At 47.6% G+C, this 16811-nt stretch overlaps 1 protein-coding gene across 4 annotated transcripts in view; it reads left to right on the forward strand.

The window, feature by feature from the left end:
- The window catches only part of CRYAA (crystallin alpha A), a 42650-nt gene that overhangs the window by 13935 nt on the left and 11904 nt on the right, over positions 1-16811 (forward strand). The window contains exon 1 of one of the 4 annotated variants that reach the window (XM_081570008.1): positions 7537-7641. The exons of 1 other annotated variant lie outside the window; for it this stretch is intronic. In XM_081570008.1, coding sequence (XP_081426134.1) covers positions 7560-7641 — 82 coding nt within the window. In that variant the 5' untranslated portion in view covers positions 7537-7559. Of the gene's footprint in view, positions 1-7536; positions 7642-16811 lie in introns of those variants that run through there. 2 more of the 4 variants (XM_081570009.1, XM_081570010.1) reach the window with 2 other exon arrangements.

The following is a 16811-nucleotide window of genomic DNA, read 5'->3' on the forward strand; positions in this document are numbered from 1 at the left end:
TGCTGATATGAGGAAGCCGGAGATGTTGGGACCCACCATGAGATGACTTTCAAGATCACAGGACAGGCTGTCAAAGTTTTGCAGTATCGGTGATGACCAAAACCTACCGAAACATGGAGCGGAAACCACCGTGGGCAGAGAGGTGGTGGTGGGGTGGGGTGGGTGGGTAGGGATGCTAACAGAAGTGAGAGATATGTTTGGCAGTGAGGACGCCAGCATACGCCAAATTGTTTGCTGCTCATGAAACAGCTTGGATGTCACAGGAAGAACTGATCTTTAAAGGTGAGCATGAATATTCAGAAGGTTGGTTGTGGAAATTTAGGTGTCTCCATGAAAAACAATCTGAATGTCTGCAGTAGAAAAATCTTCCCTTCAGGAACCATCTGAAAATCACACGGATGAATTTGCTAAGATCGTTTCAGGTTAAAACCTGTCTGCATTGGTCTTCAGATCTGACAAGGAGCTGGGCCCCGTGCTCCATTTCCAGAAGGGCATTAGAATGATTGAGGAAGGTGCAGGCAGGGTTTCAGGATGAAAGCATTGGCTGTGACTGGAAAAAGCCACAGGTGTGCACGACCAATGGATCCCCATGCCCTCTTATACAAACATGTACTGGTAATCCAGTGAGTGTTTTTCCATCTGCTTGATAATCCTTTTCAATTAGCAGCATGAATTCACTGAGAGAAGCCAGGCTGGGAGAAAACAAATATTGTCTTATTCCTGCACACCGTTCCTTCTTGAAAGTCTTTTGAGAAGTAATATTTCTGACATTCACTTTCCCCCAAATTTATGAAAGGAGTTTTACACTCTATGAAGAATGAATATAGGGGCTTCTCTGGGGGTCCAGTGGGAAGACACGGGCTGCTGTGGACCTGGGTTCAATCCCTGGTCAGGAAGCTATTGATAAGATCCCACAAGTTGAGCACTGTGGCAAAAAAAAAAAAAAAAAAGAGTGAATATAGATGTGTTTTGAGGTAGGGAGTGTGAGTGCTTCCTGAAGTGGACATAAACCAGGCTTCTGGAATTGTCCACTCCCAAGACTGCCATTTCCACAGCAACTGGTGCTTGGACGGTAGGCTGAGCTCCTTGACACACAGATGGACAGACTATGTTCTAATGCAACACTTAGAACCGACGTAGAGAGGAAGCCTGCCCAGAGGAGGCAAAGGTGATCCAACCTTTATTATTTACCCCAAAAGTTGATACACCAGAAGTATAAGTCAGAGGACAGGGCCACGGAAGAAAAGCTGGACAGGGAACTGGAGCAGGTCTTGTGCCTTCCTTGAGGGATGGAGAAATTGCTGGGATGAATTAAATATAGATGGGGACAAGGAAGGGAGAAGGTGGTGAAGGCTCTGTTGGATGCTGGGGAGGCTGCCAGGGACTGTGTGGTCATGAGGTGTGACCTGCCAATCACTGACTTCGAGGACATTGATCAGCGAGACAGAGAGATGGCTTAGTTCCGAGTGGGCTTCTCGGGGAGACATGCTGAGAGGCCCCATCTTTACAGCGCTGCATCGTGGCCTGAGATGACCATCCACCAATGCCCACCTCCAGCCCGGTGACCGGAGCCATGCAGAGGGTCTGGGCCCCCTCCAGAGCCATGGCTGCTGGACCTGGAGATGACCGACTACACGTGCGTGTCCAGGCCTTGAGCTTTGCCTGAACTGGTATAAACTTGAAACTGTATCACATTTTCCTTGGGAGTGAGAAGTCCTAGAGAATTTACTGTCTCAAGTTATCTTGGCATCTCACGAGCCACTCTATTACTGTATAAATCAGCTGGAAGCAAGCTGCAATACTGTTTATGGGGTATTTATCCCCTTAGCAGGATGGATTTAGCTGCAGAAGTGTTTGTGCATTGATGTCGGGGTCCCGCCCCCAGCCCTGATGGAGGTTATATAATGTGTAGTATGTCCTATTGTCATTATTTTTAGCTCCAAATGCTTTGAACTCCAAAGCACAGCTGGCCCAGAGGACTCAGTCTGGAGCTCAGCAGAAGGGTCCCAGGAAATGCTTGTGAGCAAAGGAGGGGTCGTTACAGACACTCTGTTGGAAGAAACCCAGGCCGGCCCCTGGGGAGGAGAAGGGAGGGGAACAGGGGTTAAGCCATTTCAGCCAGCCCTGTACTTGACTGATGCTCTTGTGAACAGAAGATGCTGGAGTAAATGCCTCCAGGGAACTTTTTGCTGTCTATCAAACTCTGTTCCTCAGGGAAGTGCTGGGGTCAAGGTGTCAGATAAAACACAGATGCCCATATATTCAGGAAAGATGAAAACTCTAATTCAAAAAGACACGTGCATCCTAATGTCCATGGCAGCACAATCTACAGCAGCCAAGACATGGAAGCCACCTGTGTCCATCAACAGATGATCAGTTTAAGGAGATGCAAAATATATGTATATATTGTATATACATATTTATATATTAATACAATGGAATACTACTCAACCATAAAGAAGAATGAAATACTCTCATTTGCAGCAACATGGGTGGACCTAGAGATGATCATACTAAGTGACAAGTGACATATGTAGACAAAGACAAATATCATATGCCATCACTTTTGTGGAATCTAGAGACTAGTACAAATGAGCTTATTTATAAAACAGAAATAGTTTTGGCCTTCCCTGGTGGTCCAGTGGTTAAGAATCTGCCTGCTGATGCAGGGAACACAGGTTTGATCCCTGGTCTGCGAAGATGCCACTAAGCCTCTGCGTTACAACTACTGAACCTACATGCTGTAACTGCTGAAGCCTGCACATCCTAGACCCTGTGCTCCACACACGAGAAGCCACTGCAAGGCCACAACAAAAGGCCACATGTTGCAACCCTGGAGTAACGTCCGCTCACTGCAACTAGAGAAAGCCCATGAGCAGCAATGAAGACCCAGCATAGCCATTACAAAAAAAAGAAATAGTTCCACAGACAGAGAAAACAAACTTATGGTTACCAAAGGGAAGATGTGGATGGGAGAGGGATAAATTAGGAATATGGGATTAACAAACTACTATAAATAAAATAGATAAGCAACAAGGATTTACTGTACAGCACAGGGAATTATATTCAATATCTTGTAATACCCTATAATGGAAGAGAATCTGAGGGAAAAAATGGTAACTGAATCACTCTACTGCATACCTGAAATGATAACGTGACATCGTAAATCAACTATGCTTCAGTGAAAAGAACACAGGATGCCCGGCTACATCTGAGTTTCAGATACAGGATGAATCATTTCTTAGTTTAAGTATGTCCCAAGTGTTGCATGAGATTTATACTAACAAAGTGTCTGTCGTGTATCTGAACTTCATCCTGCACTTGTACGTGCTAAGTCTGGCGGCTTGTAGACGCCCTCCAGCTCAGCCTGCCGCGGGAGACGTGCGGCAGCCAATTGTGGAACGGCTGACTGTAGGGTCAGACTCCGCCAGGGTCTGGGCCATCCCAGCTCGTGGCCTGTTGCCTCTCAGCTTCAGACATTCCCTTTTCTGCCTGCTCTGGGCTTTGCGGCCGGAGACATGTGGAGCCTGTTCGGTACAGGGCCCCCAAGGGACACTAGAGGAGGGTTTCTCTTCCGGTTTCAGAGTTCAGGCCTCAGCACGGGGCTGACCTGGCACGGCCCCTGAGCAACTTCTCCTGCATCCCCCTGGTGTGGCTTGGCAGAGCGCTTCAGGGGGAGGGCCCGTCCTGACACCCCCTAGGGCAGGCCTCCACAACCCCACTAGGGAGGCCTTTGAGACTTCTCTGCCAGGCAGCGAGGTCTGTGCCTGCCCCAGGCTGCCAGCCACACAGGGCCACGCCGTGCCTGCTCCAGCAAGGCCTGGGGTGGGGGTCTCCCCTGGGAGCCCCATGTCAGCCTTAGGGCTCCTCCCTGCACTTGCTCTGCCTGTGTTCTGTAGCTCTCCCTACCAGTTACAGCCAATTCTCTGTCACCCCAACGCCCTTTTGTAATTCAAATCTCCCTGTGGTTTCTGTCTCCTGATTGCACTTTGCTGGCCCAAGTGTGAGGCATCTTTAGGCTTGCTTTCACTCTGAACCGAGGCTGCTTTCTATTTCAGAATGGGAGCTCTGCTTTGATGTTGTTGAGTCACTAAGTTGTGTCCGACTCTTTGCAACCCCATGGACTATAACACGCCAGGCTCCTGTCTCCTAGAGTTTGCTCAAATTCATGTGCATTGAATCAGTGATGTTATCTAACCATCTGGAAGTTCTCGGTTCATGTACTGCAGAAGCCTAGCTTGAAGGATTTTGAGCATAATCTTTCAACCCCGGGGGCTCATCTTCCGGTGTCATATCTTTTTTGCCTTTTTATACTGTTCATGGGGTTCTCAAGGCAAGAATACTGGAGTGGTTTGCCATTTGCTCTTCCAGTGGACCACATTTTGTCAGAACTCTCCACTATGACCCGTCTGTCTTGAGTGGCCCTGCATGGCATAGCTCATAGCTTCATTGAATTATGCACGGTTCTTCTCCACAAGGCAGTGATCCATGAAGGGGATCAGTTTTGATAGCTGGCCTGATTCTTTATGATGGAACTAGGACTGAAAACACCAAATGCCACTCAAAGGCCTCCCCAGGGTCCCTTAGATCACTGTCTGCCTCCTGAGAAGTGGAGGTCACATAATGTCTTTGTAACCACCGACCAGCCCCTGGATGAAGGAACGTGGGGGAGCCACGTCTCCCGAGTTTAGAGCGGGAAGCTGGGCCAGCCTGAGGCTGGGGCTGGAGGTAAAGGGATGCAGAGAACTTGATGCAAGATTCTTCCTCAGGAAGGGGGTTTGGGAACTTGGGGTTGGCTGCAGTGGGAGCCCACCCATGTTCCATCCGGAGCGTCACTGGAGGCAGCTCTTATGTACAGGCTCCCGTGGTTGTTTTGTGGGGGCTCGGAGCAGGCATCCCCCAAACGTGCCTCAATGGCATGTTGATTATTTTGAATTAAAGTTGCTTAAGAAATGCCCATTCTGGGACTTCCCTGGTGGTCCAGGCGTTAGGACTCAGTGTTTTCACTGCTGAGGGCCCAGGTTTGATCCCTGATTGGGGAACTAAGATCCTTCAAGCCTCAAGGTGTGGCCAAAAAAGAAAAGACCAATGGAAGAGGGACACTCTGACTCTTCTCTCCTCTCTTCGTGTGAAAGGTGCACTCCTGCACCTGGGGGCAGACCCTTATCACCAGAGATAGGTATCTGGGGCTGAGAGGCCTGTGATGTCTTTCATTGACATGACCTCGTTCCCTGTGATGTCTTTCATTGACATGACCTCGTTCAGCCCGAACGGTTTAGATTCTTCACTAACAGGGCGCCCAAGCCCAGGATGGTTTGTCCTGTCAATTCCTCACTAATTTATCTTTTTTTTTTTGCCTTAGAAGTATAAAAACTGCCTGCTTTGCCCATTTCTTAGTTTCCGTCTATATGAAACTTCCATGCACATGAATTAAAATTAGTTTTTCTCCTACTCATCTGTCTAGTGTCAATTTTACTGTTGGTCCAGCCACAAGAACCCGAGAAGGGCAGAGGGGGAAATTTCCCCTCCTCAGCAGTTTCTAGCAGAGCAGAAAACAAACCAGAGTGGTGTAATCAGACCAGAGGACACGGGGCCTCCAAGGGACCTTCTTCTTTTGACAACCTGAAAGCCTGTCAACAGCCAGTGCTGTCACCCTGCAGGTCTCTAACAGGAGAGAGGAACAGAGGGTTAAGGGCAGTCACTGCCCAGCTCCCTCGTCAGCCAGGGGTCTTGAGAAGAGGCCTGGTTCCATCAGTAGAGGAGTCTAGGGGCCCAGGGCCTCTCAGGCTACCCTCAGGGATGGTCCCCAACCTCTCTGGGCTCTCCTGGCATTCCTCCGGGGAGACCCCTGCCTCTCACTCTGGCAGGAAGGGTCCCCAAGACCCAGGGGTCTGGACTTACTCCAATAAGGTGGAGTTGGGGGAATTTCAGGGCCGCTGGGGGTCCTGGGGAGCCTGTGTTGTCCTTCAGCGTCTGTCAACATCTCCGCTCTGGGGGCTCTGACTCTGTGCTTAGCTGCTCATTTGTGCCCAACTCTTTGTGACCCCATGGACTGTAGCCCACCAGGCTCCTCTGTCCACGGGATTTCTCAGGCAAGAATACTGGAGCAGGTTGCCCTTTCCTCCTCCAGGGGGATCTTCTCCACCAAGGGATCAAACCAGAGTCTCCTGAATTGCAAGCAGATTCTTTACCCACTGAGCCTTTCTTTTTTTTTTTTTTAAGGAAGTACCATGCTTCATGCAGGATCCTAGATGCCTGACCTGGGCTGGATCCTGGGCCCCCTGCAGTGGGAGCTTGGAGTCTAACCACTGGACCACTAGGGAAGTCCTGAATCTGTGTCTCTAGGAAAGCCTCTCCTGGGGGCTGCTGGGTCTCTTGCCTTTCGAGGCAGAAATTGGATGCCATCCATCCCCCTCCTCCTCGGGCCCCCAGGGTAAAGCAATTCCCTGTGGATGGAAACTTTAAGATGAGAACAGCAGGACAATTAAGGGAGGAGGCTGGGCCCTGCCCAGACAGCATACTTCTCATTCCTGAAGAGAGGAGGCCTCCCTGTGCAGAAAGGCTCCTTGGAGGTCAAAGGGGAATGATGTCAAGAGATGCTCTAGCCACATGCCATCTTTGCTAAGAGATGCGTATGCACATGTGGAAGGATCCTGAGATATACTGAATGTGGACTGTGTACCAGGGAAATAAAAATGACTGGCCAAAGGAAACTTGGAAGAATACCCCATAAAAGTAGTTCAAACTGCCACCGGGGCACGACTCAGCTACTCTCTCTCCCTCTGAGTTGTCTGTGTGTCTCTCTACGCTCACTGTACTCCTTTTCCTCTTATGTTAATATTTGACTTACTTCACTACTTTCTGTCTTTGTGGGAATTCTTTTCTGCAAAGCTGAAGGGCCAGGGCCCGTGTCACTGACCACTGGTCTGGTGGCTAGGACTTGGAGCTTTCACCAGCACGATCCAGCCTTAATCTCTGACTGGAAACCGAAGTCCCGCTCCAAGCTGCTGCGGGCTGGGGCTACTCGGCCATATCGAGTTGGCCACTCAAAGATCTGGACTGATGGGAGCATTGGGAGTCCATGTTGTCGTCCAGGCTCCAGATGGGATTTTCTGATCTTACTGGGGGCGTCCTGCTCAGGTCACAGGGTCACAATCCGGTGACACAGAGTTTTCTTTTAGGGACTTGGACATCCCTACTCGGCTTCTAAGGTTGGCTGGAGAGGTCACTTGGTTCTCACCCCGAAGTGGACACAAGACGCCCTTTCATGATGGTCCTATTGCAGGAAGAGGGACCCCTTCCAGGGCCCCAAGCTGGGCTCTTGTCTAACACTCGGAAATGAATTGTCCGAGGAGACACATGTGCTGACAAAGCAAGAGATTTTATTGGGAAAGGGCACCTGGGTGGAGAGCAGTAGGGTAAGGGAACCCAGGAGAACAGCTCTGCCGCGTGGCTCACAGTCTCCGGTTTTATGGTGATGGGATTAGTTTCCGGGTGGTCTTTGGCTAATCGTTCCAATTCAGAGTCTTTCCTGGTGGCGCACTCATCGCTCAGCCAAGATGGATGCTAGCGAGAGGGATTCTGGGAAGTGGACGGCAGCGGTGTCTCCTTTCGACCTTTCCCGAACTCTTCCGGTTGGTGGTGGCTTATTAGTTCCATATTCCTTAACAGGATCTCCTGTCATAAAACAACTCATGTGGATGGTTACTATGGTGCCTGGCCAGGGTGGGCGGTTTCAATCAGTGTGCTTCCCCTAACAGTCCCACCCACACGGACGCCCAGCAACCCCCACCACATGGCCATAGTGGGGCTGGGGCAGTAAACCCAGGCTCTTGGGTTACTTTAGAGGAGGAAATAAAATCCTCCCGCCTCTTTTTCCCTTTGGAGGGTTTTTCTCTACAAAGATTTCCACCCACCTGAGGATGTTCTGTAAGCTGCTCATAGGGGTTGCTCCTCAGCCCCTAGCGGCAGCCCCCTCCTTCACGTGCCCTGAAACCCCCTTCCCTTTCCTCCCCCCAAACCAGAAGCATCTGGCCACAGAATCCCGCATGTGAAATCAGGCAAACAGTCCTCACATTTTTGTGTGTGGTGGTGGGGATGGGCTGTCACACTTGGCTTGGGCAAGAGGGATAAGACAGGGGAGAAAGTGAGTACCTGTGGATTACAGGCAAGTTTTAACTTTTCTCGGGCCATGGAGTCCTTTTCAATTCTGAATAAAGGCTCTGGTCTAAGTGTGAAAATTTGTACATTTCTGGGAGTTTGTGAATGTCCTGAGGTCTGCGGATCTGGGTTAAAACCAGCAGCCCAGGTCTGTGTCTTTTAACGTGTGGTCATGGACCCCTCATGTCAGAAGGGCCTGGGCACTTGCTAAGCACGCAGTTTCCCGGACCTCACCCCACGGGGTCAGGAGTAGGGGAGAAGGGTTTGCAGGGTTCAGCTCCAGGCCTCGGATGGTGCCTGGGGCTGGTTTTGCGCTCTGGCTCTGCAAGGCTGTAGGCAGACTCTGCCACTTGGAGCTGCGGCTCCACAGCTCCTCAGATCAATAGCTGGAGGCTGTGTCCCCACCCCTTGAGGGAGGCTCTACATGGCAGGACGTGGCGGAAACGCTGTGGTGCTGTTCCAAGCCTGGACATCCATAGGATTTCACACTTATTCTCTAGGAACTGGCAACAGGCGGGCCACCCTGCTGGAGCCTGGAGCCTGGGACAGCTGTGTCCACCTGAGCTGATGGCAGATGTGTGAGGCACCCAGCTGCCGGTGGACCAGCCCCAGTGGACCAGCTTCAGTGGTCGATCCCTAGAATCATGAGCTAATGAAAGCACTGTTGGTTTGGGGTGGTTTGTTATGCAGCGTTGATTGTGGCAGAAGATAGCTGACACAGGCTCTTGGCCATGTGTGGGCTTTCAAATGGAATTAAACCCTAGTTCCACCACAGTAACAGTAGTTGCACCTGGGAACTGGCGTCTGGTTGACCCAACCACTTGACCACTGTCCCTGTGACTGTTGAGGAGATGAGACCAGATGTGTATCGGCCAGGGTAGCGGATACACCAGGAGGTGATGCAGTACAGGTGGACCGGGCACTGGTGTCCAGACATGCCAGGGGGACGGGGGACTTGGACACATCAGCCAAGCACTCTCCCCTGGGTGGGGAGGACTTCCTGGCAGAAGCTACAGGCTGCTTTGTGCCTTTGCAGCTTCTGCTGGGCAGTCATGCCCACCCCAAACCCATGCACCTGCTCTTCCTTGCTTTATGTTTAAAGGAGAAGAAAATGCTGTGTGCGCATGCTGGTAGCACCCATGCCCTCCCTCATTACAAATCTGACGGGCCTGGCAGACGACAGTTTACCTTTTTCCGTGGATGGACGATTGCTCTCAGGATCTAGGAGAAAACTCTCAAATCACAGCCACCAACCAACCAACAAGCAAACTGCATACACATACAGTCAACTGTCCCAGGTACCACTGGGGTTCAAACCCAGCATCTCCTGTTCCCTAGACAGGGGCTTTAACAAACACAGTAGGCAGGGTAGGCAGTGGACAGCAGGCTTTGGCAATGCTCAGAAGAGCCCTGTGGGGCTAGGCTTGTGGGAGCTCCTGGGGCTTCCATGTTCTGTCTCTTCATTCATCACTGGTTTTCCTGGCACCTTCAGGACCAGACGTTCACTGCTGGGAGGACGGGGACACCAGGCATGCGATACCAGGTCACGTCCTCAGTGTTGAGAAAGGAAGTTCATCTGCATAGATTTGAAAGGCTAATTGACTTTATTCAATGATTCATAACCATTAGTCAAGAATTCAATAATATCTCCTCTAGTAAACAGAGGCTTTCCTGGTGGCTCAGGTATCTGCTTGCCAATGCAGAAGACATGATTCCATCCCTGGGTCGGGAAGGTACCCTGGAGAAGGAAATGGCAACCTGCTCTAGTATTCTTGCCTGGGAAATCCCATGCACAGAGAAGCCTGGTGGGCTGCAGTGCATGGGGTCACAAAAGAGTCAGACATAACTGAGCGACTAAACAGCAATAACAACCAGCAAACAGAAGGGCCCAAGGGGGTTGTAAGCAGCAGCAGAAGGGTGGATAAGAAGGTATTAACAGGAGAATAAGTTTTCTCAGGCCCCTCACCTTCTTGGTGGAGGGACTGGCAGGGTCAATACCATTCAGTCTGCCTCACTCTTGCTGATCCATAAATTTCAGATTATCTGTTTAAAGGTCACATTCCTGTGAAGGGTTGGCCCTGAAATTAAGTCTTGGTTTGTTTGGTGTGTGTGTGTGAGCAAAGGGCTCCATTTGGGAACTCTTGCTTTTTTATTTTTTAAATGTCAGGGAACCCCCATTCGGGGGAAGAGAGAAAACAAGAAAATGCATGAGCTAATTTCAGATCCTGCGCTGTGAAGGGAGTTGAGAAGGAACGAGTGACTGAAAGGGTGAGCATGGGATGAGGGTGGCCACTGAAGTCCTGATGTTGGATCTGAGACCTGACTGGTGTGGAGAGTTGGGAATGGAGGGGTGTGGGGAGTGAGCTTGGTGAGGGGAGGGAACAGGAGGTGGGCCAGTGTCCCTGGAGTGGGGTAGGGAGCAGAGGACAAGGCGAGGCTGACAGTTTGGAGATTGTTCCTGCCAGGTCATGTGGATGTTGTTGTGAAACTGCTAGATGCCACTGTGGAATCTGAAGGAGGAGAGAATTGAGATCTGATTCATGTTTTAAAATTCTCAAAGGTGGAGTGTGTCATTCAAATTCTCCAATGACATCCACTTATTTACTTATTTTTTTTAAGATTTTGAGATATTTTGGCCACAAGGTACAGCTTGTCGGATCTCAGTTCCTGATCAGGGATCGAACCTGGGCCACAGCAGTGACAACACTGAATCCTAACCACTAGTCCCCCAGGGAACACCCAACACCTACCGATTGTAGAACAACATTTAATCTCACACGAACTTGTACCCAAAAGCTCACGGCAGTGTTATTCTACAATAGACAAAGGTGATGTGCACAAAAAACATTGCCTGTTGTGAATGGAAAATATTATCTTCCAGCTCTGTTTACAGTAGCCAAGATATGGAGACAATCTAAATGTCCATCAGCAGATGAACGGATAAAGAAGATGTGGTATATGTATACAATGGAATATTATTCAGCTATAAAAAGAATGAAATAATGTCATTTATGGCTACATGGATGGACATGTATCATATAAACTAAAATAAATTAAAAAAAAGACAAATACCACATGATATCACTTACATATGTGAAATCTAAAATATTAAACAAATGAACATATCTACGAAACAGGAGACTCAGACATAAGAACAAGCTGATGGTTGCCAAGGGGGAGGAGAGTGGGGGAAGGAAGGATTGGGAGTTTGGAATTAGCAGATGCAAACTATTAATATTATATGTAGGCTGGATAAGCAACAAATTCCTACTGTAGAGCTATATTCTATGTCCTATGGTAAACCATAATGGAAAAGAATGTGAAAATGAACATATGTCTGTATCAATATAGCCTTGTAGTACAGTCACTTTGCTGTAGAGCAGAAACTGACACAATATTGTAAAGATGGTCAACACCCCCACCACACACTCCCCTATCACCTCCCACACCTGCCATCACACACACACACTTCCACCACACACACCGCACACACAAACTGCCCCTCCCAACGTGGCTTTCTGTAGCATGCCCTACATCTTCACTCGTTACATTTTTACTTTCATTAATGACTTTATGTGTGGTACTGTTGTCATGGTACAAAATTCAGAAGTGAGAACCCCTGCACAGCCCTCCCCAAGGGCAGCCCCGCCATATGCTCCAGTGGGTCTGAGGGATCACCTAAGCAGAGACTGTGTGCGCATTTCCTCGGTCTTGACTTAAATGTTAGGGCACGATACACAGTATTCTCTACCTTATTTTGGGGGTAATAACTTGGAGATATTTCCATATCACAACATAAAAAGATTTCCTCACTTTTTATTGTGGTAAAATATTCCCTGGTGGCTCAAGACAGTAAAGAATTTACCTGCAGTGCAGGAGACTCAGTTTCAATCCCTGGGTTGGGAAGATCCCCTGGAGAAGGGAATGGCAACCCACTGCAGTATTCTTGCCTGGGAAATCCCGTGGATGAAAGAGCATGGTGGGCTACAGTCCATGGTCTCACAGAGGCAGACAGGACAGAGCAACACATACATTACGTAAAACTTACCATCTTAACTATCTTTATGTGCACAGTTCAAAGGATTGTTACCAAACTTGGGTCTACTCTCCTACAAGCAGTAAAGCCAATCTACTGACATCAACTGAGTTTCAGTGGAGGAAAATGCAGTGTTTATTGCAGATGCCAAGCAAGGAGTCCAGGCAGCTCATGCTCAAAACGCCTGAACTCCTAAAGGCTTTCAGGAAAAAGTTTTTAAAGACAGGATGAGTGAGAGGGGTTGTGGGGTGTGTGATCAGCTCATGGCCACTCCTCTGATTGGCTGGTGGTGAGGTAATCAGAAGTCAACATCTTCAACCTTCTAGTTCTAACTGGTCTGGGGTCCAAGTGCTTGTGGGCAGCACAGAGTTAACTTCTTCCTGGTGAGGGTTTCTGCATCGGCAAAGCGGCTCAAGGGACATGGCTCAGAATATCATCTACAGCCCTTGGGAGGAACTGAAGTTTCCTTGACTTTGCTTCATGGCCAAACTATTATTATTTTGTCTTGCCTAACTATTTTCCTTTCTTTCTGCCTGTTCTCACTCCTCTGACTAAATTTACTCTTTAGAACTCGGGGAAAGCCTAGGACGCTAATGTTTTTCTGCAGACAAGGAGGACGGTGGGGGTGGGGTGGGGTGTTTGTCCCGGGAATGCCCCACAGAGTCCTGCTTTGCCACAGTATTCAGCTCATTCACACTGCTGTACAACCATCCATCTCCAGAATTTTCCATCATCCCCAAGGAAAATTCTGTCCCTATTAAACACTCATGGCCATTCCACTCCCTCATCCCCTTCCTGTCTCTATAAATCTAAGTGGATCATACAGTATTTGTCCATTTGTGTCGGGCTTGCATCACAGAGCATCATGTCCTCAAGATTCACCCACATGGTAGCAGATGTCAGAATGTCCTTCCTTTTGTTATATGCCACACATGCTTATTTTTTCCCTATGTAGCATATTTACTTATTAATTTTTAAACCTTTTATTTTGTATTGGAATATAACCGATTAACAGTGTTGTGATAGCTTCAGGTGAATAGCGTGAAGGGATTCAGTCGTACATGTTATACATGTATCTGTCCTTCCTTTTTGAGACTGAGAAACCTTCCACTGTATGGATGGATTGCATTTTGTTTGTCTGTCATCCGCTTATGGACACTTGTGTTGTTTCCACCTTTTCACTTTATGCATGTGCTGCTGGGGGTGTGGGTGTGCGTATTTCCTCATTTTTGAGGTGGTTGCAGAATGTCCCAGGCAGCGGAACTCAGTGCACCTACCCTCCTCTGGGGTGCGTTTAGCTAGTGTCCACTTCTGTTGTCACAAACACAACTTGACCAAGTAACCTCGGGCCCAGGCTGCTCCACGCCTGTGAAACCATTAAATACACGTTGTAGGATGCCTTCCTGCAGGTGAAATGGCTGCGTCAGACGGGAGGTCTGTAATTCTGTAAACGTTGAGCTCTTTCCATCTGGCAGCTGTTGTAAGCTGGTTTCAGATGTGTCAAATCTTGAGTGATGGTGTGAAGGTTGTGGGTGTATTTATTTATTTCTAATTTCTGGAAATTCTGAAAACCAATTTTTATTTTATTAAAAAAAATTTTATTGGTGTATGGTTGATTTATAGCTTTGTGTTAGTTTCAGGTATACAGCAAAGTGAATCAGCTATACATATGCATATACACACATTCACTCTTTTTTAGATTCTTTTCCCATTTAGGTCTTTATGGAGTATTGAGTAGTTTGCTGTGTTATGCAATAGGTCCTTATTTGTCATCTATTTCATATGTTATCTTCATATGTAGTAGTGTGTGTTTGTCAGTGGTTGTTGGTGTACCTACCAGGCAGCAGTCAGGAACAGACGTTGTAAAATTCAGGCTCTTGCTGCAACTGGGGCTGCACGTTTGACGGGAAGGGAGTGGAAACTCCCAGCTGGCTGAGACTATGGACACGAGGGGGCGCTATTCTCCCTTGTTTAGGCAGAAAGAAGGCTCTGCCCAGTTCTCCGCTCCTGCGGCTGCTCAGGTGGTCATTCAGTCAGGCAGTTCAGTCGCTCAGTACTGTCTGACATTTTGCAACCTCATGGACTGCAGCACGCCAGGCTTCCCTGTCCATCACCAATCCCGGGGCCTGCTCAAATTTATGTCCATCGAGTCGCTGATGCCATCCAACTATCTCATCCTCTGTCGTCCCATTTTCATCCTGCCTTCAATCTTCGTTAGCATCAGAGTCTTTTCCAATGAGTCAGTTCTTCCCATCAGTGGCCAAAGTATTGGAGCTTCAGCTTCAGCGTAAGTCCTTCCAATGAATATTCAGAACTGATTTCCTTTAGGATGGACTGGTTTGATCTCCTTGCAGTCCAAGGGACTCTCAAGAGTCTTCTCCAACACCACAGTTCAAAAGCATCCATTCTTCGGTGCTTAGTTTTCTTTATGGTCCAACTCTCACATCCATACATGACTCCTGGAAAAACCATACTTTTGACTAGACAGACCTTTGTGGGCAGAGTGATGTCTCTGCTTTTTAATGTGCTGTCTAGGCTGGTCATAGCTTTTCTTCCAAGGAGCAGTCATCTTTTAATTTCATGGCTGCAGTCACCATCTGCAGTGATTTTGGAGCGCAAGAAAATAAAGCCTCTCACTGTTTCCATTGTTTCCCCATCTATTTGCCATGAAGGGATGGGACTGGATGCCATGATCTTAGTTTTTTGGATGTTGAGTTTTGAGCCAGTTTTTTCACTTTCCTCTTTCACTTTCATCAAGAGGCTCTTTAGTTCCTCTTCAGTTTCTGCATTAGGGGGTATCATCTACATATCTGAGGTTGTTGATATTTCTTCTGGCAATCTTGATTCCAGCTTGTGCTTCATCCAGCCTGACATTTCACATGATGTATTCTGCATAGAAGTTAAATAAGCAGGGTGACAATATATAGCCTTGACATATTCCTTACCCAGTTTGGAACCAGTCTGTTGTTCCATGTCCAGTTCTAACTATTGCTGCTTGACCTGCATACAGATTTCTCAGGAGGCAGGTAAGGTGGTCCAGTATTCCCATCTCTTTCAGAATTTTCCACAGTTTGTTGTGATCCACACAGTCAAAGGCTTTAGTATAGTCAATAAATCAGAAATAGATGTTTTTCTGGAACTCGCTTGCTTTTTCGATGATCCAACAGATGTTGGCAATTTGACCTCTGGTTCCTCTGCCTTTTCCAAATCCAGCTTGAACATCTGGAAGTTTTCGATTCACATACTGTTGAAGCCTGGCTTGAAGAATTTTGAGCACTTCTTTGCTAGTATGTGAGATGAGTGGAATTGTGCGGTATTTTTAACATTCTTTGGCATTGCCTTTCTTTGGGATTGGAGTGAAAATTGACTTTTTCCAGTACTGTGGCCACTGCTGAGTTCTCCAAATTTGCTGACATATTGAGTGCAGCACTTTCACAGCATCATCGTTTAGAATTTGAAATAGCTCAACTGGAATTCCATCACCTCCACTAGCTTTGTTTGTAGTGACGCTTCCTAAGGCCCACTTGACTTCGGACTCCAGGATGTTTGCCTCTAGGTGAGTGATCACACCATCGTGGTTATGAAGATCTTTTTTGTATAGTTCTTCTGTGTATTCTTGCCACCTCTTCTTAATATCTTCTGCTTCTATTAGGTCCATACTGTTTCTGTCCTTTACTGAGCCCATCTTTGCATGAAATGTTCCCTTGGTATCTCTAATTTTCTTGAGAGATCTCTAGTCTTTTCCATCCTATTATTTCCCTCTCTTTCTTTGCATTGATCACTGTGGAAGGCTTTCTCATCTCTCCTTGCTATTCTTTGGAACTCTGCATTCAGATGGGTATGTCTTTCCTTTGCCTTTAGCTTCTCTTCTTTTCTCAGCTGTTTGTAAGGCCTCCTCAGATAACCATTTTGGCTTTTTGCATTCCTTCTTCTTGGGGATGGTTGTGACCACCGCCTCCTGTACAATGTTACGAACTTCTGTCCATAGTTCATCAGGCACTCTATCAGATCTAGTCCCTTAAATCTATTTCTCACTTCCACTGTAGAATTGTAAGGGATTTGATTTAGGTCATACCTGAATGGTCTAGTGGTTTTCCCTACTTTCTCCAATTTAAGTCTGAATTTGGCAATAAGGAGTTCATGATCTGAGCCACAGTCAGCACCCAGTCTTGTTTTTTTTGCTGACTGTATAGAGCTTCCCCATTTTTGGCTGCAAAGAATATAATCAATCTGATATTGGTATTGACCATCTGGTGATGTCCATATGTAGAGTCTTCTCTTGTGTTGTTGGAAGAGGGTGTTTGGAAGAACCAGTGTGTTCTCTTGACAAAAATCTTAGCCTTTGCCCTGCTTCATTTTGTCTTCCAAGACCAAAATTGCCTGTTACTCCACGTACCTCTTGACTTCCTATTTTTGCATTTCAGTCCCCTCTGATGAAAAGGACATATTATTTTGGTGTTAGTTCTAAAAGGTCCTCATAGAACCATTCAGCGGCAGCTTCAGCTTCTTTGACATTAGTGGTTGGGGCATAAACTTGGATTACTGAACGGTTTGCCTTGGAAATGAACAGAGATCATTCTGTCACTTTTGAGTTGCACCCAAGATGCATTTCAGA

Source organism: Giraffa tippelskirchi, chromosome 2, assembly GCF_054371585.1.
Source record: "Giraffa tippelskirchi isolate mGirTip1 chromosome 2, T2T-mGirTip1v1.2.pri, whole genome shotgun sequence".
Classification (NCBI taxonomy): Eukaryota; Metazoa; Chordata; class Mammalia; order Artiodactyla; family Giraffidae; genus Giraffa; species Giraffa tippelskirchi.